The sequence below is a fragment of the Pogona vitticeps genome, chromosome 1, assembly GCF_051106095.1.
Source record: "Pogona vitticeps strain Pit_001003342236 chromosome 1, PviZW2.1, whole genome shotgun sequence".
NCBI lineage: Eukaryota > Metazoa > Chordata > Lepidosauria > Squamata > Agamidae > Pogona > Pogona vitticeps.
In genome coordinates, this window is record NC_135783.1 from 281,696,288 (window position 1) to 281,722,946 (window position 26,659).

The following is a 26,659-nucleotide window of genomic DNA, read 5'->3' on the forward strand; positions in this document are numbered from 1 at the left end:
CAAGTGACGCATAATCTTCCTGTTGTGAATCCATTGTAAGGACGCCTGTGCTACTTGGTAGATGGAGGGCAGGGGGAATCTCAATGGGGTTTTGTTTGTGTAAAAGTTAGCTCACAGCCAAAGGTACATAACTGGATCGCTGCTCACCAGCTTGCTCAAAACCTAAGAGGTTTTCTGTTGGAAATGTTATGCCTTCTTTGCGTTGACATTTGTTGTGCTGGAGTTAATATCTGGCAATATCAAAATACTCTTTGGGACTAATCCATCCAGGACAGCCTCTTCCATGAGGCACAAGAAGACTGTTGGTCCAAGGAACAGATGCTGGTAAATAGCAACTGGGTGCCGTAGGGGCTGAACTGTGGGCTCAGCACTGGCAGGCCATTTAATCATTGTTCCTGGAGAAAGATTTGGCTGCCTGTCCAGTCCACTTTTGTGCATGGAATTAGAGGGGATGCTATCTTGTCCTTAGCCTCAAGTGGCACATTTTTCTTGGACCATCCCTGAATCCTTGATGCTTGCATGTACACATGTTATCACTTGATGCTACAGGGTTTGTCCAGTGCTGAACATTGCTTTTGGTTTGTCCTTCAGTGGTGAGTAATTGCTTTCTCCAAATGGGTGCCAGGTTTGCTTTGGAGCTATATGGTTGTCCTTGGACCGTTCTGTGGATTCTTCCTCCACCAACAGTATATCTGTAAAGAAACAGAATGGTTCTGCTTTCATTAGGAAGGTCTGGAAAAAGTACCTAGGCATTTTAGATTCATTTTAGATGGGTTGTAGTACAGTAGCATTCTGTGGTTGACAAGAGACATGCAGAGGGAGAAGAACAGCTCTTAAGATTGTGCTCTTGTCTTCAGCATCTGAACATTCAAGTCACCTCAAAAGCATCGCATAGGTGGGTGATCAGTAGCCACACCCCATGTAACAACCTTGCGTAGCTCTTGCTGTGTCCTCCCGAACCCCCAAACAGCAACCTTTTTGTCCAATTTGCCAAATTTTTCATAAATAGTATTTCTCTATAAAAGGACTTGGCTCTGTGTTCTTCTACAAGAAACATGAAAGGTTGATTCTGCCCATCTGGCTCTGTTGTTTTTAAACAGGTATGAGGGCACGGGTCGGTCATTATCGCTAAAACTGATCCAGCAGTTGCGGCAGCAGAGTGCCCAGGCTCAAGCTAGCGTAACAGCAGAGAACAAAATGACAACGACAGCTAAACTGTCCTCAGGTATTTTTCTCTTGGCTGAATCTTCTGGACTGTGTAACATGACATTTGGGATGCTGAGGTGAAGCCTCCATGTTTTTCTGAAAAATAGGTAAAAGACTGCATGTCCCAGTTACTACAAGAAAATAAGGTGAAGAGTTGAATCCCAAACTCAAGGTAATCCAAGGCAACTCCTTGTATTTGGCTAACATTGGAGACCTGCTTTTTAAAACAGCTGTGGGCTCATTTTATTGTCAAGCAACAGATAAGGAGCGGAAGGCTGCAGATGTTAGCCACATAATGGCGGGCTTCAGGCCGTGGCATGGTATGGAAACAGCATTGGTCATCCTGCAGGATGACCTGAGGGAGGCCGACAGGGGCAATATGTCCTTGTTGGTCCTCCTCAATATCTCAGCGGCCTTTGATACTGTCAACCACAGTATCCTCCTGGGGCAGCTCTCCGAGCTGGGAATCGGTGGTCTTGCTTTGGCATGGCTCCGTTCCTTCTTGGGAGACTGTCACCAGAGAATGCAGTTTGGTGAGATGACTTCCACCCCCTGGATCCTCAATTGTGGGGTTCTGCAGGGGTCGATCATCTCGCCAATGCTATTTAATATCTAGATGAGGCTGCTGGGTGAGGTCATCTGGAGTTGTCGGGCCCGATGTCATCAGTACGCTGATGACACCCAGCTCTACCTCTCCTTTCCTCCAACTGCAGTGGATGCTGTTCCGTCCCTTGAATGCTGCTTGGGGACTGCTCTGGAGTGGATGAGGGCAAATGGATTGAGGTTGAATCTGGACAAGATGGAAATCTTGCTCTTGGGCAGCCCTGGTGTCAGTGGGTTGGGAAACTCCTCCTTTTGGGGAGTGACTCTTCCCACGAAGAGTGAGGTTTGCAGCTTGGGCATCTGCCTGGACCCAGATCTCACCATGGAAACCCAGGTGGCATCTGTGGTCTGGGCAGCCCATTTCCATCTTCAGAGGATTGCCCAGCTGCACCCCTATCTAGACGTGGGGGCACTTATGACGCTGATTCATGCTCTTGTAATCTCAAGAATAGACTACTGCAGTGCTCTCTACATGGGGTTACCCTTGAGGCTGATGCAGAGACTTCAACTGGTCCAGAATTCAGCGGCCAGATTAATAACTGGGGTGAAGAAATTTCAGCATATCATCCCCCACTCTGGCCGCCCTTCATTGGCTACCGGTTCATTTCCCCATCGACTTCAGGGTTATGATGGTAACATTTAACGCCTAAATGGTTTAGGACCTAGAATGCCTGCTCCCAGCCAGATCTGTCCATAATACCTGTTCCTCACAGGCAGGGCGGTTGAGGGCCTTGACCAGAAGGAGGCCCAGAGGGAAAGAACTAGAAATCGGGCCTCCTCGGTGGCTGCCCCCTGCCTATGGAACAACCTGCCGACTGAGATTTGTCTGGCACCCTCGCTGGATGGTTTCAAATGAGCATTGAAGACCTGGCTCTTCCGCCAGGCTTTCCCGGAGCACTAGGATCTTGCCCTCCCTTTTTACCATTCTTTTTGCTATCCTCTCCATCACCCTTCCCACCACCTTACTGCCATATGTTTTAATTTCTGATTTGTTATGTATTAACATATTTTTATTGTGTTAATTTTTTTTCTCCTTATATTGTTGTTAGCTGCCCAGAGTGGCCTGGTTGCCATACGGTACGCGATATAAATTCAAATAATCAATCAATCAATTAATAAATATGGTGTGTGTATGTGAGGTGGTGTGGTGGGGAAATGTTAATAATGCTTGTAGTAATGCATACTGCTGGCATGTTCATGTCAGTTTAATAGGAAAGTAAGTGTATGGCTTTTAAGATCATTTAAGAACAGAGTGGGGAGCCAACAAATGTCTTATTTTTGCCCAGACTGGATTAAGTTGGCCATTTCCTACTTATGAAACATTCAGAAACTCACACAGAATGGGTTTTTCCACGTGACTTTTTTATTTATTGTGTCTCTTTTTTCCCCCCAGCCCGTACATTGCATGAGGTTTCCCTCCAGGAATCCATTAGATATGCCCCAGGAGATCCGGTTGAAAAATGGCTGAATGAGTTACTGTGCTTGGATTGCCTCAACATCACAAGGATTATATCTGGCTGCCCAGTGCCTGAATCTTGTGACTTGTATCCTTGTTGTTGTAGTTAATTCTCATGCTACCTGCAGCCTTTAACAGTTCACTTGAGAGGGTCTTGAGCTGGAGAATGGCAAGGTAGTCTTGATTTACTCAGTGAAGTTTTCACCAGCTCCTAAGCCACGGTGTTGCATTTGCTGTATATGCTTTACCAAGAGATAGAGACCTGGCTATTATATGTGGCGGAAGCCTTAGGGTTGTGCCTTCTCGTTCTAACATAGCTGAGTGGACTTTGCCATTTTGAGTCCATCTAGATTCCCAGTTTTGAATGCTTCTCTTCTGTGACAGGTTTCTTGCAAAGAGCAGACAAACAGTGCACTGGTTTAAAATGTCTTCCCTTAATACATTACTTAATTGTCTCCATTGATGCAGGAGTTCTCTGTTCCCTCCTGTGCTGCTTACATGAAGGGAAACAATTTTTTGAAATGTAAGGTGTTCTCGAAATGCATCTCCAGCCTGCAGTCTGGGAATGGTGCAGTCCATTCTCCTGCCTTACTTTGTTCCATGTGTCTTGCACTTCTGTGGAAGTTATGGTGTGATGTTGCTATGGAAGAGGAGCAACCTAACACACACACACTTCTTTGTGGTTCTTTGAAAAACAGAGTGGATGGCTTGTGGGTGCATGCACACTAGGATGTGCGTTCATGCTGGTTGCTCCCATGCTCTGTATGGAAGAAGGAGGATTCTGGCAAGAACGAAGTACACTTCTTGGTGGTTGTCCACCCGGACTTTGGGCACTTGGACTCTCCTTTGCAGCAGAAAACTGGAAGAGTTTGGTGTTTTGTTAAAATAGGCTGATGCTAAAACTAGCATGTAGTGATTAGGATGGCCACCAGCCTCTTCATTCTATGTGAGGCACTCTGTAGCGGGAAAACTCTTCAGAGCACTGTCATCTTCTTACAGGGTCCCCCACCTCTCCCCTTTTTGACTGTGGATCCATGTGCACCCAGATTGTACATATTAACCAAAGGCAGCTTAGGATGCAGGACTTATTGTAGGCCTAGTATTGCTTCTAGCATTGTAGAACAGAGGCCCCCAACCCCCTGTCTGCAGCCCGATGCCAGTCCGTGGCCTGAGCCGGACCGGGCCGCAAAGACCTCCTGGCCCCCGCATGCACTCAGCCACACACAGCCTGTTTGCGACTGTGCACTCGGTCCAGCGTGCCCGTGCAAGCGCCACGCTGCTATTTGCACATCCACACCAGCACCGCGCTACTGTTTGCACATGCGCAGGAACGCAGGGGGTGTCCCGCCTTCCCCAGCTGATCTGCGGGGTGAAAAAAAGGTTGGGGACCCATGTTGTAGAAGATAAGACAAAGGAATGCAAGAGCAGAAGTAGTACAAGTTTGTAAAGTAGAAATCAAGATCTTTTCCCCCTTTCAGTTAAGTAGATGGAGTAGAAGGTACTTAGTATTAGTGTCTGATACAGAACAGTACCACTTAATCCTGCAGACTGATAACTCAGGGTTCCTGGATTAGCCTCTGTTTTTGTTTTTTGTACCTTAATCTCTGGCACCTAGATACTATGTCAACAGAGATACCCTGTTCTGTTATCACAGAGCATCGGAAGCTTTTCTTCAGCGACTGATGGCTCTGTATGTGGCTTCTCACTACAAGGTTGGTGGTTGTGTATTTTCTACACTGTCTTCTATTAAAATTTATCAGAAAGCCAGAATCTCTCTGTCCTTCCTGTGGACATTGATTGAGCCAATATTTTATGCTCATTTTTCTCCTTTAAATTGTAGTGGTTTACACACTACTCCCTTCCCCCTCCAGACATCACTAGTGTGTTGGTAAAGTTGGTTTTTAATCCCAGTGATCTGTAATAAGCTTCTGGTGATTATGGGCCACTCTTTCGTAGACTTGCTCAAGATTCTGATCGCAGATCATTATTAGTCTTCTTGTATAGAAATAAATGGCTGGCTGGATAAGCACAACGGTTTAGGTATCTGGTTTAGATATCTGGCTGCAGAGGCAGAGGTTGAGAGTTCGATTCCCCACTGTGTCTCCTGTGAGTAGATCTGGCATGTGTGGCCTTGGGCAAGTTGCACAATCCCAGGGCACCCCTTGAAGAAGGGGATAGTAAACCACTTCTGAGTTGACTTGATGGCACACCATGATGATGATGGTTATAGAAATAAATAGGGAATGGTCCACAGAGAATACTGTACATAAATAATTTGAAAAAGGGTGAACGAAATGCCACCTTCCAGATGTTGCTGAGAGTGCAACTACCAGCCATCCTTATCATTGACTGTGCTGGCTAGAGCTGATGGGAACTGAAGTCCAACAGCATCTTCATGGCCACATGCTCTCCTTCCTTGGTTTAGATCTAAGAAGACCTATTACAGTAGAGAGGAATGGGCCGACATGTTATGGCATTGGGGAGAAAAAACGGGCCATTGTTATTTTTTATCACCTGTATCGATTTGTCCGCCGTTTGTGAAAATCTACCTTTCCTTGCTGATAATCTTCTTGAAGAGAGAATTCTCGATACAAAAAGCATTATGCATATATAATATACACACTATTACTCTGGTTGTATATTAGATTAGAAAAGAATTAACTTATGCATTTGAAGAATAGTTCTAGGCTAATTGTGTAACATAACTGTGATCTTCCAGAATTCTCCCAATGACCTCCAGATGCTTTCAGATGCACCTGCCCATCAGCTCTTTTGTCTTCTGCCTCCAGTTCCACCTACCCAAAATTCCTTGCCAGAGGTGCTTGCTGTTGTTCAGGTAAGATGCTTCAGAATGTCTTTTACGTTTGTTCTAAGTCATTCCAGTGAATTTATCCAGAAAGGAAGCAGCAGAAAAGGAGTGTGGATGAAAGCCTGCACATTTTTCACTGGTTAAGTTTAATCTTTTCAGCACTGATTCTGTATTGGGCTGGACGTTTGCTCTACAAAACATGTTTATACACTAGTTTGTAGACGTCATGTCATCAGCTTAGTGGGGAACATGAGTGCAGAAAGAGCCTGCTTGTCACATCCTGTACAGTACTTACAAACCTGTTATTGTAAGAGTAGCTTAGCTTATCAAGGTGGCAACATGCTAGCCTATCAGAGAAGGGATTTGTGGCGCTCAGCACTTAACAGTTTTCTCTTCCTCTGGAAGAGAAGGGTGGATATGTTCTTTGTCTCTGCTGATTTCAGTGTAGGGGACCTAGGATATTAAAAACCCCTGGGGTGCCTAAATCTTGGTAGCCCCTCTACCACTGGAAGGGAGCACCCGTCACATCTCAGTAATGACCACACCCAGCTGGACTCAGATATGCTTCCCATCTTGTGAGAGTCCTTTTGCTATAGTGCTTCATGCTGCATTCATGTCAGCTGTCTACGTGGTAAACCTTCTAAGGCACCAGTGGTTTTCAGTCTTCATTATTACTCAGCAAACAGAAAAAAAAGTTAATGGGGGTTCTGGCTGGTCCAAAATCACCAGTTAGCACAGACTCCTATGAGGAAATGCATTTGTTGTATATCTACCAGTAAGGAATTCCGCTAATTTACAATGCTTGCCAAACTAAGGATGATGGCATATCCCTATGTATTACAAATGGATGAATTAATATGGAAGTGTAATCATGCTTTATGGCATTTTATAAAGCATTTGAAAGGAACTCTCATTTGTTCTTGTGCAGATGGTGTTTCAAGATTCTCTTTCTTAGTCTGTATGTAGTTATGCTTTACAGGAACACAATAGGTCTCTGGATTAACTCATACTTTAGACCAGTGGTTCCCAACTTTGGGGTCCCTGATGTTCCTGGACTAAAATTCCCAGAAGCCTTCACCACAACCCTGCTTCCCCGAAAATAAGACCTAACCTAAAAATACGCCCTAGTATGATTTTTGAGGATGTTCGTAATATTATCCCTACCCCCCAAAAAAGCTCCAGTTAAGTGAAACCCCGCCCTCCATCATTGTGCAGCAGCCAGAAAATGATGACAGGACTATATTTGAATAAATGTAGATTGTTGTACATGAAAAACATAAAACATCCCACCAAAATAAGCCCTATTGTGTTTCTTGGAGCAAAACGTAGTATAAAATTTTTGTCTTATTTTCATGGAAACACGGTAGCTGTCCTGACCAGGATTTATGGGGGTTGTAGTCCAAGAACACCTAGGGATGCAAGGCTGTGAAACACTGCTCCAGACATAAGAGTAACATCACTACTTTAGATGAGGTGTGTCTGAAAGGTTGTTGTCCATGCAGTGCTTTGCTCCAATCCAGAGGTGTTTAATCCCATATTTCCTTTATTTTCTCTCTCCTTCGGCAGGTTTGTTTGGAGGGGGAGATCTCTCGTCAGTCTATCATGAACAGTCTATCCAGAGGAAAGAAAGCCTCAGGAGATCTCATTCCATGGACCATCTCTGAGCAGGTAACAAATCAATTCTTGACTTGTCTCCAAGGCATTTTTGTTGCTCCATCATTTTTATATAACAAGTGTCATTTGGCTTAGTTAACAATTACTAATTCTCTCTCTTTTTTTTAAATAGTTCCAGGACCCTGATTTTGGTAGACTCTCTGGTGGAAGAGTTGTTCGCATTGCGGTCCATCCTGATTATCAAGGGGTAATGTATTTTAACTTCCTGTTGGTAAACTTCAGCAAAACAATGGTGAGCGTCCAATGAGGTGAAACTGTCTCCATCAGGAGAATCACAGTGGCAGAGTAATTCCTTTCCTCTTGCAGTCCTACTGTCTTCCAGAGGACTGGGAAACTCTCCAGAGCAGGTTTTTAGGTAATGCAGAGGGGGTCCTGGCACATTTCAAGGGAGCCACAAACTAGAAATAATTCTTCAGATGCTACTTTACAAGGTTCATTATGCATCTCGTATTCAGCCTGTATTTCTTTTATATTGTGTTTATGGCCATGGCCAAAAAAGGTTGAGAATGGCTGCTACATGGCATATTTTGCGTGGCTGAAGATACTGGCTTAAGGCCTAGGTTCTCATTGCTTTTGACAGTCAAAAGAATCTGTCTTGTGGTGGAAAACGTGTTCTCTTGGTTTGGATCATACTGGCTGGTGAGCCAGTGGAAGGTTCCCCATCCGGCCAGTCTTTTACATACGTTCCTAGCCTTGTGAGGGCACCCATTGTAGGCTACGAGGAAAGAATACTTTAGCGCGTGGTCTCTATTATGTGCTCACCAAGGCCCAGGATCATGGGAGCTGGTGGCAGAGACAAAGATGAGGGAGTGGAGATACACTGGGGGTGGGGGTGGTTCTTGTGCTGATTCCAAAGGAGGAGTGGAGTCTTCTGCCACCAGCCCGCTCAGTCACCTGTATGCAGTTCCTGGTCACCTGGAGCTGCTGGGTTAATGCTTAAAACAGCAGCACACCCTTATTTGTATGTATAGGTAGCAAAGGACTGATTGCACTAAAGACCAGAGCCATAGGACAGAGATCCTACAGAAAATGTGTCTTGAATTGTATTCTTTCCTGCTTCAAAGACCTTGGCTATATGTGTACAAAATTGGGGTTTAAAATATTATGTCAGCCGGTGCACTTTCTCTTACAGTTGAGAAGAGAATGTCTCTGGGTTTTGGAGAAGGGGGCAGGTCACTTGCTCCAGTGACCGATCTGTGATTGTGGAGTGACACTAAACCGTTGGTGAATGTATGAAAGAGAAATGTTGAATGTCCTGAGGAATCACGTTTTAAGAGTTCTCCCCCCTGGTGTGCTCTTCTTTGCAGATGGGTTATGGCAGCCGAGCTCTGCATTTGCTGCGAATGTATTATGAAGGCAAGTTCCCTTGTCTAGAAGAAAAAGTTCCTCAGAAGCCGGTTGAAATAGCTACTGTGAGCAGTGAGGTGTGTTGGCTTTTTGGTGCAGCTGACATTTTCCGGGACCTTGTGACACTAGGTTTGAATAGAAGTGTGCCAGGAGTTTTGTGTGTCAGGAGGTTTGTGGTCCGCTCCAGCAATTGGGCAGATTCTGAGCCATCGTTTTGCCCCTCCCGCTCTGTTTTCACGCTTTTGTGTGTTCTCTGCCTCTCTCTCTTTGCTCTTTTAGGCAGTCAGTTTATTAGAAGAAGCTGTGATGCCTCGGAAGGACTTGCCGCCTCTACTTCTCAAGCTGAGTGAGAGACAAGCTGAGAGTTTGGACTACCTTGGCGTGTCTTATGGCTTGACACCAAGGCTGCTTAAGTATGTATTCAGCCGCATTTGTGTTTTGTACTGAAGGAGAAGCCAATGTCTTCACTGTACTTATTACTGTATCGGTGGGTGAAGTCCAGCAATTAGCTGCAACTAGTGTAGGCTTATTGAATCAGTGGGGATTTGATAAATCAGCTCCTCTGTAAGTTCCTTTGATTCATTGGGCCTGCTCTGGTTGCAGGGATACCCAGTGTGATGTAGTGGATAGAACAACAGATTAGGACTCTGGAGGCCTGAGTTCAAATCTCTGCTCAGCCACAGAAGCTCACTGGGGGTGTGGAACTGGTAAAATGACTCCTTAAATATTTCACTTATATTGAAAGCCATATTAGAGTTGCTATAAGTTGGCTCTGACTCCACAGCATATGACAAGAATTCTGGTTGCAGCTTGCTGTTGGATTTCAACCAGTGTGTTTTGTATTGATGGTTCAAAGTGAATGTCTGTCTCTTGTCTCTGCAATGCCTTGCCTTAGGACATTTACTTGCTTTGAATTTTCTGGGATACATTTAGCATGTCTTTTATTCTCAAACCCTAGTCAAATCAACAAGAGTAGTGAAAGAACAGGATTCTGGAGAAATGTACTTTTGTGCTGCTTCCAATTATTTCAAAGAGCTGCCACCATACTTCTGGGGACATTGCTCAGGGCTAGGTTGAAACGGTCCATATTTTCATTTTAAAACAGCATATTTTCACAAAAGAGGAAATTCACTAGAAAAGTATATAGGATCATGTGAATATTTTAATTTCTTTTAAATCATGTTGGTTGATGTAATTCTTATTATTTATTCATACTGCTTTAGGGCCATCTTTTTCCACACCCAGGTGGGGTGCTGATGCTGCTACTGCTTTCTTCCTAAATAGGTCACAGTGGCAGTCTCAATTATTTAGGGATCCCATTTAAATGAATGAGTATCCCAGTGCTAGCTACCTCATTCAGAGGTGGGCCAATTGTGGCCACCTGGCACCCCAACCCACTTGCCTTCTGATGTCCTTTTTAAAAAGTAGTTTTGTTGTTGTTTAGTCGTTAAGTCGTGTCCGAGTCTTCGTGACCCCCATGGACCAGAGCACGCCAGGCCCTCCTGTCCTCCACTGCCTCCCAGAGTTGGGTCAAACAAGAAGTAGTTTACCAACTCTAAAATTGTGCTCTCTAGAAAACTCTGTTCACTTCCCACGTTGACCCCCCTGGGCCTAAAACAGGCAAGAGGAGGGGCAAAAAACATAGCAAAATGATCCCCCATGCTCCCTGGAGAATACAAGTGTTCTCCTTTTTTCAAATTAAATAGATAAGAGCTGCAGGGATCATGTGCAGCCTTCCAAAATTTGAAGGGTGTTGTGCATAAGACTCATAATAGGACATTGCCTCAGTTTAGTTGGATTTGATGATGTCTGTAAGAGCCAAGGAAGGAGAAATAAAGGGAAAAGCAGTCAAAGGGCAGAAGTTCCTTGCCGAAAAAGGGATGCGGAAAATAGTATATAGCTTTGACTTTCTGTGTTTCTGTATTTATGTGTATGTATAGATGCGTAGGTACATATATCCATCTTCATATTAAAACATATAATTATTGTTTGTTTTTCCAGGTATCATAAATGTGTACTAGATTTCCTTTGTAGTTTAAAAACTTAAGTAGCGTTCTTGTGATAGATTGTAGAAACATTGTTGTTTCTTTCTTTTCCCATCAGGTTTTGGAAACGAGCAGGTTTTGTACCAGTTTATCTTAGGCAGACTCCAGTAAGTTTCATTTTATGATCCAGCAGTCTAGTTGACGTTCCGTCGATTTCGGCTGGCATGACAAATAGGTTTTCCCTTAAAGATTAATAGAAATTTAGTGACAATTGTTTTTAAAAATGTAAAAGTCAGTGGTTGAAAACAGGTGGAATAATTATGTGTCTGTTCATTCTCTATAGGAAAAAAAACAGAGGAATTCAAGGGGAAATTGGTGGGGTTTTATGTTGTTTTTTGTTTTAATTGTTATTATTTATTTGTGTTTATTAGTATGTTTTATTTTTTAATTTTTAATATTTATTTATTTTTTGTAAACTGCCCAGCATAGCGCCTCATACTAATGGGGTGATATATAAATTAAACAAACAAAAACAGGAAACAAATTTGATTTGTCATTGCATTATTACATCCACCTATTCATTAATTATCTCTGCAACATAAGGTGTATTGCTCACTTCATGGCAGGTTGATTTGCTATGTAAAAGATCTGTCCATTGATTTGCATCTTTCGGTCAGTAGTTGCCCTTTCCGAGAATACTGGAAGAATAAGGCACTCTTGGTTTTTGGAAGTTTTGAACTTTTATTAGAGACGGGATATTGGGATACAAATATTGGCACCACAGGTTCCTGGGGAAACAGGACCCTCCCCTGGCTGGTCTCCTTACTGCTTGCTGGGTGGCACACACAGCTGTTGTTGCTCACATTGAACCAATATTCATTCATTCATTCATTCATTCATTCATTCATTCATTCATTCATTCATTCATTCATTCATTTATTTATTTATTTATTTATTTATAGGAGAAGTAGCCCAGCTGGTGCCTCCCAGTCTCTCCGCATAGGCGACCACTCCATAAGGAGGTGAGATTACGAGTCTCCCCACTCAGATGCTGAGTGGTTAGCTGTGTGGAGAGGCGGGGAAGCTCCAGCCAGAATACTTCAGTGATTGATGCAATGGGAATGACAATGGCTGTGTGCGCCACTCAGCAAGCAGTAAGTGTGCCGTGCTGTTCTGTGGGGAAGATCTGGTTTCCCCAGGCACTTATGGTGCTGATATTCATATTCATATTCCTTGGGATATGAATATGAATATCTAATCTCTAATTTTTACACATATATGTTATTGCAGTAGCTAATCAAGAAGAATCTACATTGTACTTTTAGTTTGATGTGCATATACCTAAGTAATCAAAAGTTGCCCTATATCAATTTTCTAAAAGAGGGTTAAGCATATAACATCTTCACAAACATATTTTACTAAAGAACTAAGTGTTCAGTTATTAATTGGCATTCTTATAGATCCAGTATTTTGTGGCTTATCTAATGGGGGTTCTGTTTACATAAATAGGTTGGTTGATTAGTTCTTTGCAATTATGAGACATATACCATGAAAAACTAGTTATAAAAACTAGTTGTTCTTAATATTTTGCTAGCTATGGGTCAAATCCTATTGCGTAGTGTAATAACTTGCACTGGAGGAGTTTAATTGAATAGTACAGATTTAGTGATTCAGCTATTGTCGTATAGTGGTGCCCCGCATAGCGACGTTAATCCATTCCGGATTAATTGTCGCTGTGCAAAAACATCGCTAAACGGAACGTAAAAAGCCATAGGAACGCATTAAATTTCGTTTAATGCGTTCCTATGGCTCCAAAACTCACGGTTCAGCGATGTTCCTTCATAGCGCCGCCATTTTCGTGCCCTTGGTAAGTGAGGGCAGGGCGTGAAAACACTTGCAGCGGACATTTTGGGCACCCGGCGGCCATTTTGGAACTGCTGATCAGCTGTTTAAAAAAACATCGCAATGCGAAGATCGGTAAGTGAAACGTTTACCGATCATCGCAGTGCGATGTTTTGCCTATACAGAACATCGCAATACGATCGCATTAGTGATCTAAAAAATTAGATCACTATGCGAATTCGTCATTAAACAGTCCGCTCGTTATGCGAGGCACCACTGTATTAATGAATTAAATAGATCTCCTCTAACTGTGACTTACTGTGCTAATGTAAGTTACAGTTAGAGTAGACCCACTTGAATCAATGGAATTTACAGAGGAGTTGACTCACCAAATCCTCATCAGTTCAGTGGTGTGGTTTACTGTGCTAAGCAATATGATTTTTGCCAGAATGGCAACAATAACATGAAAAGGTGAAAGATTTATGCGGTCTGAAGAGAATCAAGAGTATCTCCCATAGCTCACCTGTAGTTCTAATCTGAAATCCGAGCCAGAGAAGGACTCCACACTTTCCCGCCTACTCACTGGTTGCATCTGCTTTTGTGCCAGTCAATGAAAAGGATCCTTTTTATCATCTTCCTACTGCTATCATATTTGGGTGGAGAGATATACCATAGCTAAGTGTAAAGTTGATGTTGACATAGATGCTTACTAATGGTGGATAAGCATTGCGGGGGGAGGGGGAGAGGTTTGGGGTTTTTTTTCTCTAGCTACCAGAAATCACTGGGAATTCCCCCAGCAAGAATTCTGTTAGCTGTAGCCAGAAAATCCAAGTTCTCAGGGGAGTTTCAGTATGTGCACCTGTGCCTTGTCTTTCTCTTCAGCAACAGCCACTACACATGGGTAAGAAGGATGCAGGTGGTGCTGTCTAAGCTCATGGCAACTGCAAAGCATTAGGGGAATGGTAGTTTTTTGAGAGGCACACTCTACCGAGCCAAATGAACAGAGAGACTGCTGTGCCTATTGTCATGGAGTTAGAGAGCTCCACCCGTGTTTTTCTCAACACTTAATGGCAGTTACTGAAGAGATAACCTTTGCAAGGAACAGCTGTGTGTCCTGAAATGCTTCTTAGAACTTGGGTTTTTTTTTGCCTGTAGCTACCAGAATTCTAGCTGAGGGGAATTCCTGGAGAATTATGGTAACTGTAGTGGAAAATAATTTTGCAAATCCCATGCCTAGTGGTGAATTTGGATCTAATCCCACACATGGCACAGTATGAAACGTTTGCAGCTTGACTCAGAAGTACCTATGTTATCAGCTTGATTAACTAAGTCTAGTTACGAAGTGAGCTGCGGGAAGAGTGTTTTCAGTTCTGTTTTTTCTGCATCCAGACTAATTCAAGACAAATATAATTTAAAGGAATTAGTAATTTCGCTACTGCTCATAAAGATGCATTGTGTTGCATCTACATCTGCTGTTTTTATTTCCAGAATGATCTGACCGGAGAGCACTCATGCATCATGCTGAAGATGTTGAATGAAGAAGAGGAGAATGATCAGGAGAACTGGCTCAGTGCCTTCTGGAAAGGTGATGAAACCTTTGGATTCATTCAGATGCCCATTTTGAATATAGGGAAATGGTTGCACAGGAATGTTGCCACCTCCGTTCTGTTTGAGACATGGTGTCTCTGAACATATGTGAATGATGTCACTTTTTATTTAGCCTTGATTATGACCAAGAGTTGCAAATTATATTAGAAGTAGTCACGCCAGTGTTCCTACTTTTCCTACAGATTTCAGGAGGAGATTCCTGTCTCTCTTGTCATACCAGTTCAGCACATTCTCTCCTTCGTTGGCCTTAAACATTTTGCAAAACAGGAATATTAAACAACAGCCCCAACCCCGTAAGTATGTGCCTCTTAAGTTCTTTGCAAGATATTTGACAAAACTAAAGAAGTTAACACAAAATGCAAAACAGTATGCCCAACAACACAGAGTTTCCATAGATTGGTGTAATACTCTGATTTCTGTACACCAGGGTTGTGACTTTCGATCCTCTAACTTCAGGCCCAGGATTCGTACCTTATTCACTGAATGAAGCTCACCAGCCTCTTTCCTTCTTTACTGTATCCACTTCACTCACTCATTTCTTCGATTGCTTAGCTTTCTCAGTGTTACTTTCTTCCTTCTGTGCTTCTTTAAAACAAAACAAAACAAAAAAACAAGCAACACCTCTGTTGGGTATTCAATATATGACCTTTTCATGTAATTTATGGCCCTCAGCAATATTCTGTTAGTCTGCAGTTCAGAAGTGTCTGGATGTTTTGACATCAATATCAAGTGTAATCTCTGTCGCTTACTTTTCTCTCCCACTTCTCCTGGCTCCTCAAATGATTAACGCTTTGCTCAGCAATGAGCCGTACTGAATTAGAAGCTGTGTTTATTCCTTATGACTTGAAGAGGCTGGAGATGTATTCCAGGAACATGGTGGACTATCATCTAATTATGGACATGATCCCAGCTATTGCTAAGATGTACTTTCTTAATCAGCTTGGAGATACAACCCTTTCTGCTACGCAGTCTGTAAGTATTGTATGTTTTGCTACCATTAATAAAATTCGTGTCCTCCAGCGGCCAGTATATTTGTCCTCTTGCCTATGCTGTACCTCTTTGGATTCTCTGTATGTTTCAGTAGCCTTTAAATTTTTGTTGCGCTTGAATCTTGAGCTTCAACAAGGCTCAGTAGAGTTTTCAGGTGGCTTCTTGACAAGACACTTGGTAGGGCCAAGATCTAGTTTTTGTGCTTGGAAGCATTATTAAATCTGTACTTTGAAATGAAATGTTATTTATCAAATAATACACTTTCACAAAATAATGGCTCAAATGGGTTGTAGCCTGTCTTGGAAAATCTGAGCTGCCCCTTCTCTGAAGGATAAATCTTGTGGGAAATCTTTATGGAACACATGGGGCCTCAGCCATGTACACATATAGTAGTGGGATGTGACAGATAAACATGCAGAACCTAAGACAAGCAGTTGGTGGCAGCAGAGTTGATGAGAGTGTGCCGTATAGTGAGGCAGGCATGCTGTGTAGCCTACATGTAACTGGGGACCTGCATGCGAACAGCACAGCAGGGACAAATCTGAGTGAGAATGAGAACAGCTGTTAGTCTGGGGTGTAGAGGGGAGGAGCACACACTACATAGCCTATAACATGCTGTGTGACTCACGGTGGAGTATTGCTCTAAATTTTCTTTTTATAGCTAATGTGTTATTGTCTTGAATTATCAAAATATGAAACTAGCTCTCCGGGCTAGGCAACCCTCCCTCCTGCTAACTTTGAAAGTACAGACAATTCCTTGATAAAAAATGAACAATCCACAGGAAGATTTAGAACATTCCCATACTTCCTCATCTAACTCTAGAATGTTGTTGCTCTTGCAGAGAGTCACTGAAATGCACATTCTTCTCTCCTTCTCTTTGTCCAGGCTCTTCTTCTTGGGATTGGTCTCCAGCATAAATCTTTGGATCAGCTGGAGAAGGAGATAGAGCTGCCAAGCAGCCAGTTGATGGGCCTCTTTAACAGAACCATCCGCAAGGTTGTTCAGGTAGATATCAAGAATGGGGCGTTCATTAGGTGGATTGACCAAATGCAAGAATACTGCACTGTAAAGATCCTGTATTGTAGAATCCTGTCAAAAGTCAATTGTAGACCAGAATCCTCTCAGTATGTTTTCTTAGGACACCTTAAGGCTGTCCTATAGGCTCTGCTAGGATGGTTCATAGGACCTGTTTGTTTGTTGCATATATGTCTCACCTTTCTTATAAGAAGCTGAAGGTTAGTTTTTGTTTTCCTTGTTTTCAGCCCTACAACAACTTGATGGCATATAGTAGTTGTTATTAAGCCTGGCCTTTTTTGTTTATGGAGGGCAACCATATGTTTAATAAGATTTTTCTCTTCCTGCTGGTTGTCCAGCTTTTCTCCCAGCTGCTTTTCTACCTGTCATATCTTAGTTATGTAAGGAAATAGATTAGGGGGAGGGATTTTCCGCAGGTAAATAGTTTGAAGCGTTTAGCACTTGCTCCTTATATCACCACATGTGATTTCTGCCTTACAAGATGCTCTGTGTGTATGTTAGAAGAAAGTTCCAATTAGCTAAACATCTTGTATCTTTATGCAAACATGTTGCTGCTAATGAGGAAGGTGAGTGGTTCTGTCACTTAACTAGTTGTTCTTCCTGTAGCTGTTCAACACTATTCAAGAGAAGGCTGTGGAAGAGCAGATGGCAGCAACAAAAGACGTTGTGATGGAGCCAACCCTGAAATCTTTAAATGAGGATTTGGTAATTCATTCTCCCCTTTATTAAGATGTCCAGTGCTGCCAGCAAATTAGTACTTGGAAAGGAAAGCCTGCCACTGAGCAAAGAAGCCTTTTCTCCTCTCTTGATGCAGCCATTGACTTCCTGTTGCTAGAAAAAGGTTTTCTGCCCTCCCCAACACAAAAGGTCTCAGGGACCCAAGATTATACTTCAAGGACAAATCACTGCTCAGTGGCTTCAGGGTGGAGGTGGGGAGGAGTAATTGGCAAGATTGAAGACTAAAATTCTTTCTCCCCACCCCCAGGGTTTTGAAGGGGCTCAGGGGTGTGTGTACATGAGGCCTGTGAAAGCCTAGGAGATGACAGAATCCATCCTGGATTCTCACAGCTTGCCCATCCCATTCTCCAGAATGAACTTTTGTCTAGCATGATTTGTATCTTTGTTGACCGTTGTAATACTTGTAAAATCTTTGTTGACCGTTGTAATACTTGTAAAAAAATTGTTTTCTTGATATAGGAAGAAGCAGCAAAAGAATTTCAGGAAAAACACAAGCAAGATATTGGGAAGTTGAAAGACCTGGACCTTTCCCAGTAAGCTCCCCCTCTCTATGCCACTCCCCCAAGACCAAGGATGATACTGAGACATGTAATCTTGTTCTGGCTTTCATGTGGGGTGGCTTCCTTGGGGTTTTTGAAAAGGGTGGTGTCTTACATTGGCAAAAGCAGTTGAATACCAGAGGATAAGAATGGGATTTTGGAATTTTTTTTTTTTCACTACAGAACTGGCCAGAATTCTGGTAGCTGTAGCAAAATGACCTCAGAGGTGCTTCAACACACATACCTGTGGCCTGATAAGTACCTCTCTGCAACAATGGCTGCTAGTGGAAGAAAGTGGGTGGGGCTGTTATGGATTAGGTGAGGGAGGGATTAGGGGATTGGCCGTTTTTTGAGAGGCCATGGCCTAGTGAGCAGAGAGACTGCTTGCCTCCTGACACCATGTAGTCCCCATGAGCCAACTTTGTTGCATAGGGTTTTCCTCAACTGGGGAAAGCCACATCAAGCTAAGCAACAAGGAGCATTGTTGCAACTGATATCTGGTCAGGGTGGCATTGTTTCCCTGCAGCCCTCCTTTCCTCCCCACCACCCCGAGGAGGACAAGGAAGAAGGCAAAGCATGTCCTTTATGTTATCTCTGATTGGAGATTGGAAATAGCAGTTGAGGTTCTAATACGTTTCTATAGGGCGGAGGACACATGGGGGAATCTTCTGGCACCAGAGGAAGGCTTTATGGGGAGGCTTTCTTAGGATGCTTGGCAAGCTTAGGATAAGGAAACCCTGCCAGGCTAGATTTAACCTGACTGTCTTTATCCAGCTGCTGTAATTGATAAAGAATCACTTTTTAAACTCAATTTTAGCTAGATTAGTTCATATAAAGCCCCTCTTCTTTATATGGTGACACTATTTCAATAACTGAAATGTAGGTTCAGATCGAATTATTCAGGCTTGATTTACTTTCAGCTAAACATGTCTGGTTATGTTTTATTCGTACATATATCAACTGCCTGCAGTAGCGTTGAATTCCTGAGTCTTTGCTGTTTCTGACCAGTTTGCTCAGTGTTACAACCATATTTGAAAGTAAACTTTTCTTTGCATTTAGATACGTAATACGAGGTGATGATGAAGAATGGAATGAAGTGCTGACCAAAGCAGGAGAGAATGCTTCAGTTGTCAGTCTGAAAAGGTCAGTGCAGTGGGATGCCTTTCTAGAAAGGTGTGACCCAAGTGGACTCTTGGAAAAAATTAAAATCATGTGCAATCCTACCATTTGGTAAAAGCCAACTGAATGGCCACTGGAATTTGTTTAACTTCTGCTCCATTAGCACAGAAGGAGCCCCATTGACAAAATGGCACATATACAATTGGTGGCCCTACAGTATGATACAGAAAGCTCCACAGCTGTAGATATCCCATCCATGCTACATGTCAAAACTACTCTGATGTATCAGGTGTGCCTGAAGATCCACAGGGCTCTGAGTTCCCTTGTTCTTTGAGGCAGCCAATAAAGGGACCATAACTTATGCCAGGCTTGGAGATTCATCTTCCACTTGAGTTCACAGGGTGGGTTGGTTTCAAAGATAAGCTTCTAAAAGCATTTCTCGAACTAAATTATTTGTGGAAGATAAGAAACCAGTAGTCTTCAGTTGTATGGCTGTCCCATGCAGGTTGAGGTATAATAGGAAATTGTTCACTCTGATCTAAACAACCATGCAAGATAATAATGCTGAGGTCTGAGAAGTTCTTTAACATTTTACTTTCAACAATAGCTTCTGTAATGTTCTGCTAAAAGGGTTTATGTGACAGTGGCTAAATATCACTGGCTCAATCTTAACACCTTTAGTTGTTTTAATACTATAATTCCCATAAGGCCTGACTGTGCCTTATATTGTCTTGGGCTTCTGGGAGAGGCAGTCCAAGAAAAACCTGAAGAATCAGTACTTATAAAACAATATATTATTAACAACAAGTAGATATTTCCCCTTCTGTAAAGGGTGCAGCAATGACTTAACAAGTAAAAATACTGTTAACATAATGTTTATAACATATAAAAAAATTAGATGGTTGGCATTTCCCCCTTTTAAGAAAGAAAGTAGTGAATTTAGCATTGAAGGATGTTAAACCCATTGTTCCAAGCTTTGGGCCAGATGGAGTAAAGCCCATGCATTTCACATTTTTACCATACGAAAGAGAAGCAGCACAGAAGCTCTATTTGCTGTTGAATACAGCAATCTGTCTCCTGAGCATTTCAATTTTCATTTGTAAAAAAGGGACCTGTTTATAAATAGTATGATTGCAAAAGCCTTGAAAATGTGTGGGAGAAGGGATGGGCCCTCAACTCCAGATTTTAGTGTAGTCCCTTCCCTGTGCCAGGACTTGCCAAACCCAGAAAGAGTAATCTAAAATAAAGTCAGATCGGGGGGGGGGGGGGGAGAGAGGGAGAGAGTGTGTGTGTCTATATCTACATTAAGATATGAATGTAAGATAAAAATAGATGAGGAATGTCTGGCTCATGGGCCCAATGCAAACCTCCCAGTCTGGACTTCTAGATTCTTCCCTGGCCATGCCCACTTTCCTGGTTCCCATTACAATTTTTCCTCCTCATCATCAAGGGTTAAACCTAGCACAGATTAAGGAAGAGAATGTTTTTTATTTTTTAAAGGATGTTGCATTCTGAATAACGACTGGGTAGTTCAGTGGCTTATGTGGTTGCAGAGCCAGAGTTCGGGAGTTTGATTCTCCTCTGTGCATCTCAGAAGAGCCCGTCTGTGTGACCTTTAGTAAGTTGTACAGTCCCAGAGCAGCCCCAGAAGAAGGGAAGGCTAAATCACTTCTGAGTACTCTATATCTAGGAAACCCTGAAAATCATCGCTATAAGTCGGAATCAACTTGATGGCACACATTTATTATTATTACTGAATAATGGAAGAATAACATCCATAACACTTGGGGTCTGCCTCCCCCGCCCAAGCTTTGGCTCTTAACATGCCTACTGCTGGAGTATGGATTCCAGTGAATTTTGCCCAAAGTAATTCCGACCTTGACCTAACAATTAGCTCCACTGGATTAAATAAAATAAATAATATATCCCAGAGGTTGCATTTAGATTTTTCTTGCTTCAGACTCTTAGGTATCAGAATTTTAATTTAACTTTTAAACTGTTAGTTCAGAATACTTTGGGGCCCCTAGTAATGAGTTCTGTTCTTTGTGATCAGTTTGTCAGTGTGTCCTTTTCTTCTCCAGTGACAAGAAGAGAAAGTCAGAATCCACCATGGGACCAAAACAGGAGAAGAAATTCAAGAAAAATATCCCAAAGCAGAAGTGGAAGAAATGATTAAAAAAAAAAAATTAACATGCAGACTTTGAACTCCTGTTTTGCAGGAGTCTGATTTCTTTTCCAATGCAAATGACTTCAAGCTAAGAAGAAATCATACCTGCCAATGGAAAGGCCTAAAGGTTTTTTAAAAATAATAATACAGAGGCAGCCTTGGAGCAATATAGCTGGAATATATATATATATATTTATTGCTGCCAGCTCAGCATTAGTATGACGTTGAAAGGAACTGTGGAATAGGAGGCTGGATTGTTACCAGGAATCCTCTCTCTTTGCTGTTCAACCCTGCAAAACCTCTTTTGTTCACCTAAGAGACCTATAAACATCATTCCCTCCTCTTTATGATTTGTTGTTTTTTGCTAGTGATTTTGGAGGGAGGCCTGGCCTCACGGCTGTGTGTGTTATTTTTAATTGAAAGCTGGTATTTTAGATGTTTTAAAACAATGAAGTGTAAAACATTCTGTATGATTTTAAAATGATCCAGTTACTCTCTGCATACTTGTTTTACACTGTTGGATTTGAGAATCTAAACGCACCAGCATGAGGGGTTGAAAATATTGTCTTTACCTTTCTGTACTCAAGAGTTTTGTGGTCAGTTCTGAGTGTTTTTAATATGTTCATCATGGACTGTCTGCTGGTACTGTATAAACTGGAGGATGTGGTGAGGCAAGAATTACTATTTCCACATCCTATTTCTCAACTTGTGCCCTATTTCCTTTTCTTTATGTGGTGCACAAAATCCCAATGTACTGTGAGTATCATATTACACAGTGCATCAAGGAAGAAATGGCCAGAATTTGTGCATGTTGTCCCAGGTACAAGCTTTTGGAGAGAAGGGCAGTGATTGTACCCAACTGAGCTTCACCACCAGCGGGAGCAATTAGTCACACTGTTGTGTGACTTACCTCTGTTTTCATGTGTAGTGCGTTAGAGGTATCACTGGGTGCCTATCTCTTTGCAGCTGCAGGAACCTAACTTGATACAAAATAATTTGAACCAGAATTGAACTCTCTGAAAATATCCAATTCTCATTGCCACTGTTTCAAGTTCTTAGTCCTGATGCCTCTGAAGCTGCAAAATGTCTCAGCATTTCCTTAGTGCCTGGTGAAATATCAATAGTTGGACAAAAACTATGAGGAAATGATATGATAGTCCACTACCATGCTGTGAGGGGGTGGCCTCAGTGATCTTTATGGCACTATCTTGCTTTATGGGTACCGTTCTCCAGGCCTTACTGCTTTTCCAGGTAAGCATCTAAAAATTTTAAACAACAAGAAGACGATAATTGCGAGAAGAGAATAACACATTTAAAATTAATGGATATGTTAAGAGTGGTAAATTGTTTTGTCTTCTTTGCATAGTTTTTGGTCTGTTGCAGACGAGGAAATGCAGTTTTGACGATCCTGAGCTATGTGTGTATGTGTGTTTTTGTTGGCCAGCTCAGCTACAGCAACACCTCTTACTCTTCTGTGCATTTGAAGCATATTTTCCAACTCATTTTAGCTTGAACTGAGTCACTTTCCCTTGGCCTGAACTATTTAGGAACTGAGATCTGGCTTGCCAAGAGGGAGGAACAGGTTTGCTGAGGATTAATTAGCCATGCCTGCACCCCCGAGTGTTCCAAAACACTCAAACCACCTAATCATACAATTAGCTTATAGTGTGAGATTTTTTTTTCAGGTTTCTTTCAGTTTTGTGGCCTTTTACCTAGGGGTTGTAGTAGCTAAAAATTCTTCCCCCAGGGTTTCCCTTCAAAAATGTTGAGAATTGTGAAATTACAACTTCAAAGGAAAAATGTTTAAAGCTCCATATACCTAGGCCTACACTGTGAATATAAAACTGATGTGTGTCTGCAGGAACATGAAGCTGATGATACAAGAACTAGAAGCGGCAAAGCAAATGAGAAGTGGTTTCAACAAAACAGCCATCTTTGGTCATCCATTTCCTTGACATTTCCCCAAACAGCAGCAGTTCATAGAAATGCCTTCTAGCTCCCTGTGTACCCAACTTTTCAAGCTATGGTAGACCCAATTACATGAGTGTCTCCATTAACAATGGCATGCTATCACATGCTTTTAATGTCAAGTTCTTGTATACTGTCACAGTTTTGGCACAGCTAGTTCTAGATTGTCTATTTTGAGAAGTAGCAGCCCTTTCAAGTTTCAGAAAGATATTTCTCATCCCTCTTCCCCCCCCCTCCAATCTTAAGTAGAAACACTAAAGAATGAGAAATGCCAAGGAGAAAGAGGACATGAGGGTGAGTGGATAGCAGCCTTAACTGGAAGAAAATAAGAAAGGTGACTTCTGAATGGAGTATTGGAAGCTCAACATAGTGCAGTGGACTGGTCCAGACTCTTCACTTTTGTAGAAGAAAAGAGTATTTCATGTAAAGGAGCCTATGTTTTATCAGGAAACTCTACCAGCAAATTAAGTACAGTAGTGTGATGCAAACTTTTTAACTTACAAAAGTTAAACCATTAGTTTGGGCCAGAGATTGCTGCCAGAGGCAGAACTGATATAGCATTCACCTTCACAAGTCAAAAGTGCTTGCTACCGTAGATTGTGTTACTTTCACACTTGAACAGAAAAGAACCATTATGAGTTTCTTGTAAGTTAAAAAGTAAAATAAAATGAATTATTTGTTGCCTTGTCATGACACCTGAGCCAGCTGCCTAGAGGTGTAGTTGCCTCAGGCTTTCTAATGGCATAGCTGGCCATGGCCTGGTGGCAGAGACAGCATTGCCACCTTATTAAAACCAAGGCCTTCATCTTTGTTAGTGTTTGCTAAGGCTGATAAAAACTGGAACACACTCTCAGGCTAGGAAAATTTATTAAAGAGAAATTTTAAAAAAAGATACGTGCTAGACTGGGACCTATTTTTTTAAAAGGCAGAAGAGGGTGGGGAATGGGAAATGGGTCTGCAAGCAAAGGGATTCAAGTAGAAGGCATCATGGTAATAGAAAAAGGAGCAAGAATATACTATAGAGCATCTGCACAGATGCACAATACATAGCAGAAAAGCCAAGATTAATTAAGAAAAATGAACCGGATGAGGAAAAATATTGTGATATGAAGGAACGAGGCCAGAGAGGGGCAAATTATTGAAGTACAGAAAATGTGTTGGATGAAATGCCTTATTGTTGTCCGTGAATGGGTATAGGGTGGGAATCTAGAAGTATTTTAACAGAGGCCTATTCCAAGGTTACAACATCTGTGAAAATTAGGTTTTACAAGGTCTAGGAGAAAAGGGGTGTTTTTGGGATGCTCTTGTGGCTCGTTTTGTCACTAACTGGAGAAAAGAACGTTGCGCTACAAGGCTTTGAATGGGGAGGGGGTTCTTGGGAATGTGGAAACCAAGTTTTTCATCTGCCAATAGCTTTAAAAGATTTTAAATGAAGAGCATTACAAATCTGTTTCATTGTTCTGCCAAGTTGGAGCTGTAGCTCAGTGTTACAATACTCAAGAAGGGTCGGCAAATCAATGTTATAGCCCATTACAAACTCAGAGGAGGAAGCTTATGATGTGGTTTTGATGCGGTGGGTGGCGGTAGTTCAGAAATCGGGAATGGATAAAGACCCTTTCTTTTCTTCCCCATAGACCTTCCCTTCTAGTGATATATATGTAAATCCCATGAAATATTACAGCCTCAGACTTGATCATATTGCTATCTATGTGCTGGAAAGTGTGGAGGGAAGATGGTTCCTCTTTTACCTATCCTTTGAACCTTACAGCACTATCCACTAATCCTTTCAGCCTCTCACCCCGCACAGACATTGTATGTTCAGTATTCAGATGTCTGGGAGCCATACACATCATTGCTCAGACTTTGAAAGGCACCATTTGAAGAAAAGAAAAAGCCAAAGACATCACTCAAACCTCCCGTCTCTTCCATTTTCTTCCCTTTTCTCAGTAGAGGCCCAGGCATTCTGTATCACAGTTACTGAGTCATAGCCTTAAATTGATAGACTCAGAGACTGACCATCAGTTCATTTTAAATCACTTTCCCTTTTCCCCCCCTCTAGATTCAAGCAACACCTACATTCTGGAACAATCTAGGTTCCTGCCATGCCCTTTTAGAATAATGTAAACAAGATTTGTTTCCTTAAAAACACACACCAGAACTATGAACTGACATGTGTCTGTGTGCCTGGAGGAACCTCTATTTTCCCTAATACCGTAAACATGGTGGAGCATGTAGCTTTCCAGTGAGTAGGATTTCAGCCAACCAACATTGCCTTTCTCCAGAATACTCCACTCCATTTTTTCATCCAGTTTTCCAGTTTTGCCCTATTAGATGCACAATAGTCAGTGGCTGCACAGTGTTCTAAATGTGCTCTGCACAGTACTGACAATTGTTCCCTGTTTTTGTAGTTTAAATAGATTATTTGTACTTTTTCAAACCTTGGGAATGCCAAAATAGATGACTATCCCCCTCTGGTTACCCATGGGCCCTGTTGTTTCTATTCCTGTCAGTGGTCACTACCTGATTTTGCTATAATTAAATTATATATATATATATATAATGAGAAGTGGCACCAATGCCTTAAATGCAGTTTAAATTTCTAGTAGTTAAAGAAGTTTCCAAGTGACAAGGAACACAGAGATTTCTCCAAGGTTTTGCAGAGCAGTTTCTTGTTTTCATCAGCAGGCCTGTTCCCCAAAAAACTATATTCTAATTCAGCATTCAAGACACTTTGCATGATCTTATGGGTCCTGTAGAACATGTGTGCCAGTCAAAGGAGGTTGAGGCAAAGGTGCTTCCGTTAGCAAGTGGCTCCGGCTGCTTTGGATGCAATTCGATCCCAAGTTAGCAATAGTTTTAAATTGCTTCCAAATGCATCCTTTGGCCAGTGCTGACGGCTGGGTGTAATGGACACAGATGTTCTAGTTTTATGGACTCTGCAACTTGCTTGCCTTTAAACAAGAGCAATAGAAAGTATTTCCTTGTGTGTACCATTGTTCGATGGTGGTAGGCTCTATCTGAAAACCTTACATTTATATAATATGAGGGACAGAAAAAACTTGGTGAATGGAAAGATAATTAAAATCCTGCAGCTTTAGGAACAGCTCTTATAAGAGAATGTGTGTTGGCTAAAATGCTATACTGGTATAGAAAGGAAATATTCATCTTAAAGAGTTTAAAGTAATTTCTGATGGTGTTAACGTCTGTGCCTCCCATTCATTGCAGCTTGTTAATTCTGTGCTGCTGCGGGTTGCCAAAGTGAGGTTCCTCTGGTTATTAAACCTGGAGAAACCACCAGTAATAGTGAAGTGCATTGTTAAAATTGCCACTCTGGCTTGGCTTGACCTGGCTTCTCTGTCTTTTTCACTATTTTAAATAGTCTACACTATCTGTACAAAGTTTTATATTTATTAATTTTGATGTTTTCACTGTTGTATTTCTGTCTTTTGAAACATTTGATACTATTGATGTTATGTTTATCTGTAAATCCTTGAGCCATCTTGTTGTGCATCTACTTATCATGTAGGGTGAAATACTGTTGCTTAGTGTGGCGTGTTCTGCTAGACTAGACC

General features: G+C 42.0%; 1 protein-coding gene across 1 annotated transcript in view; it reads left to right on the forward strand.

Moving 5' to 3' along the window:
• Positions 1–22,531, forward strand: part of NAT10 (N-acetyltransferase 10) — a 50,771-nt gene extending 28,240 nt beyond the window's left edge. Inside the window, exons 13-29 of the mRNA XM_020782827.3 lie at positions 1,101–1,225; positions 3,203–3,353; positions 4,881–4,977; positions 5,985–6,101; positions 7,641–7,742; positions 7,861–7,935; positions 9,056–9,172; positions 9,375–9,508; positions 11,199–11,247; positions 14,411–14,507; positions 14,713–14,823; positions 15,330–15,502; positions 16,407–16,526; positions 17,163–17,261; positions 17,754–17,827; positions 18,893–18,976; positions 21,034–22,531. Of these exons, the coding sequence (XP_020638486.3) occupies positions 1,101–1,225; positions 3,203–3,353; positions 4,881–4,977; positions 5,985–6,101; positions 7,641–7,742; positions 7,861–7,935; positions 9,056–9,172; positions 9,375–9,508; positions 11,199–11,247; positions 14,411–14,507; positions 14,713–14,823; positions 15,330–15,502; positions 16,407–16,526; positions 17,163–17,261; positions 17,754–17,827; positions 18,893–18,976; positions 21,034–21,124 (1,816 nt within the window). The 3' untranslated portion in view covers positions 21,125–22,531. The remainder of the gene's footprint in view (positions 1–1,100; positions 1,226–3,202; positions 3,354–4,880; positions 4,978–5,984; positions 6,102–7,640; positions 7,743–7,860; positions 7,936–9,055; positions 9,173–9,374; positions 9,509–11,198; positions 11,248–14,410; positions 14,508–14,712; positions 14,824–15,329; positions 15,503–16,406; positions 16,527–17,162; positions 17,262–17,753; positions 17,828–18,892; positions 18,977–21,033) is intronic.
• The last annotated feature ends 4,128 nt before the right edge of the window (positions 22,532–26,659 follow it).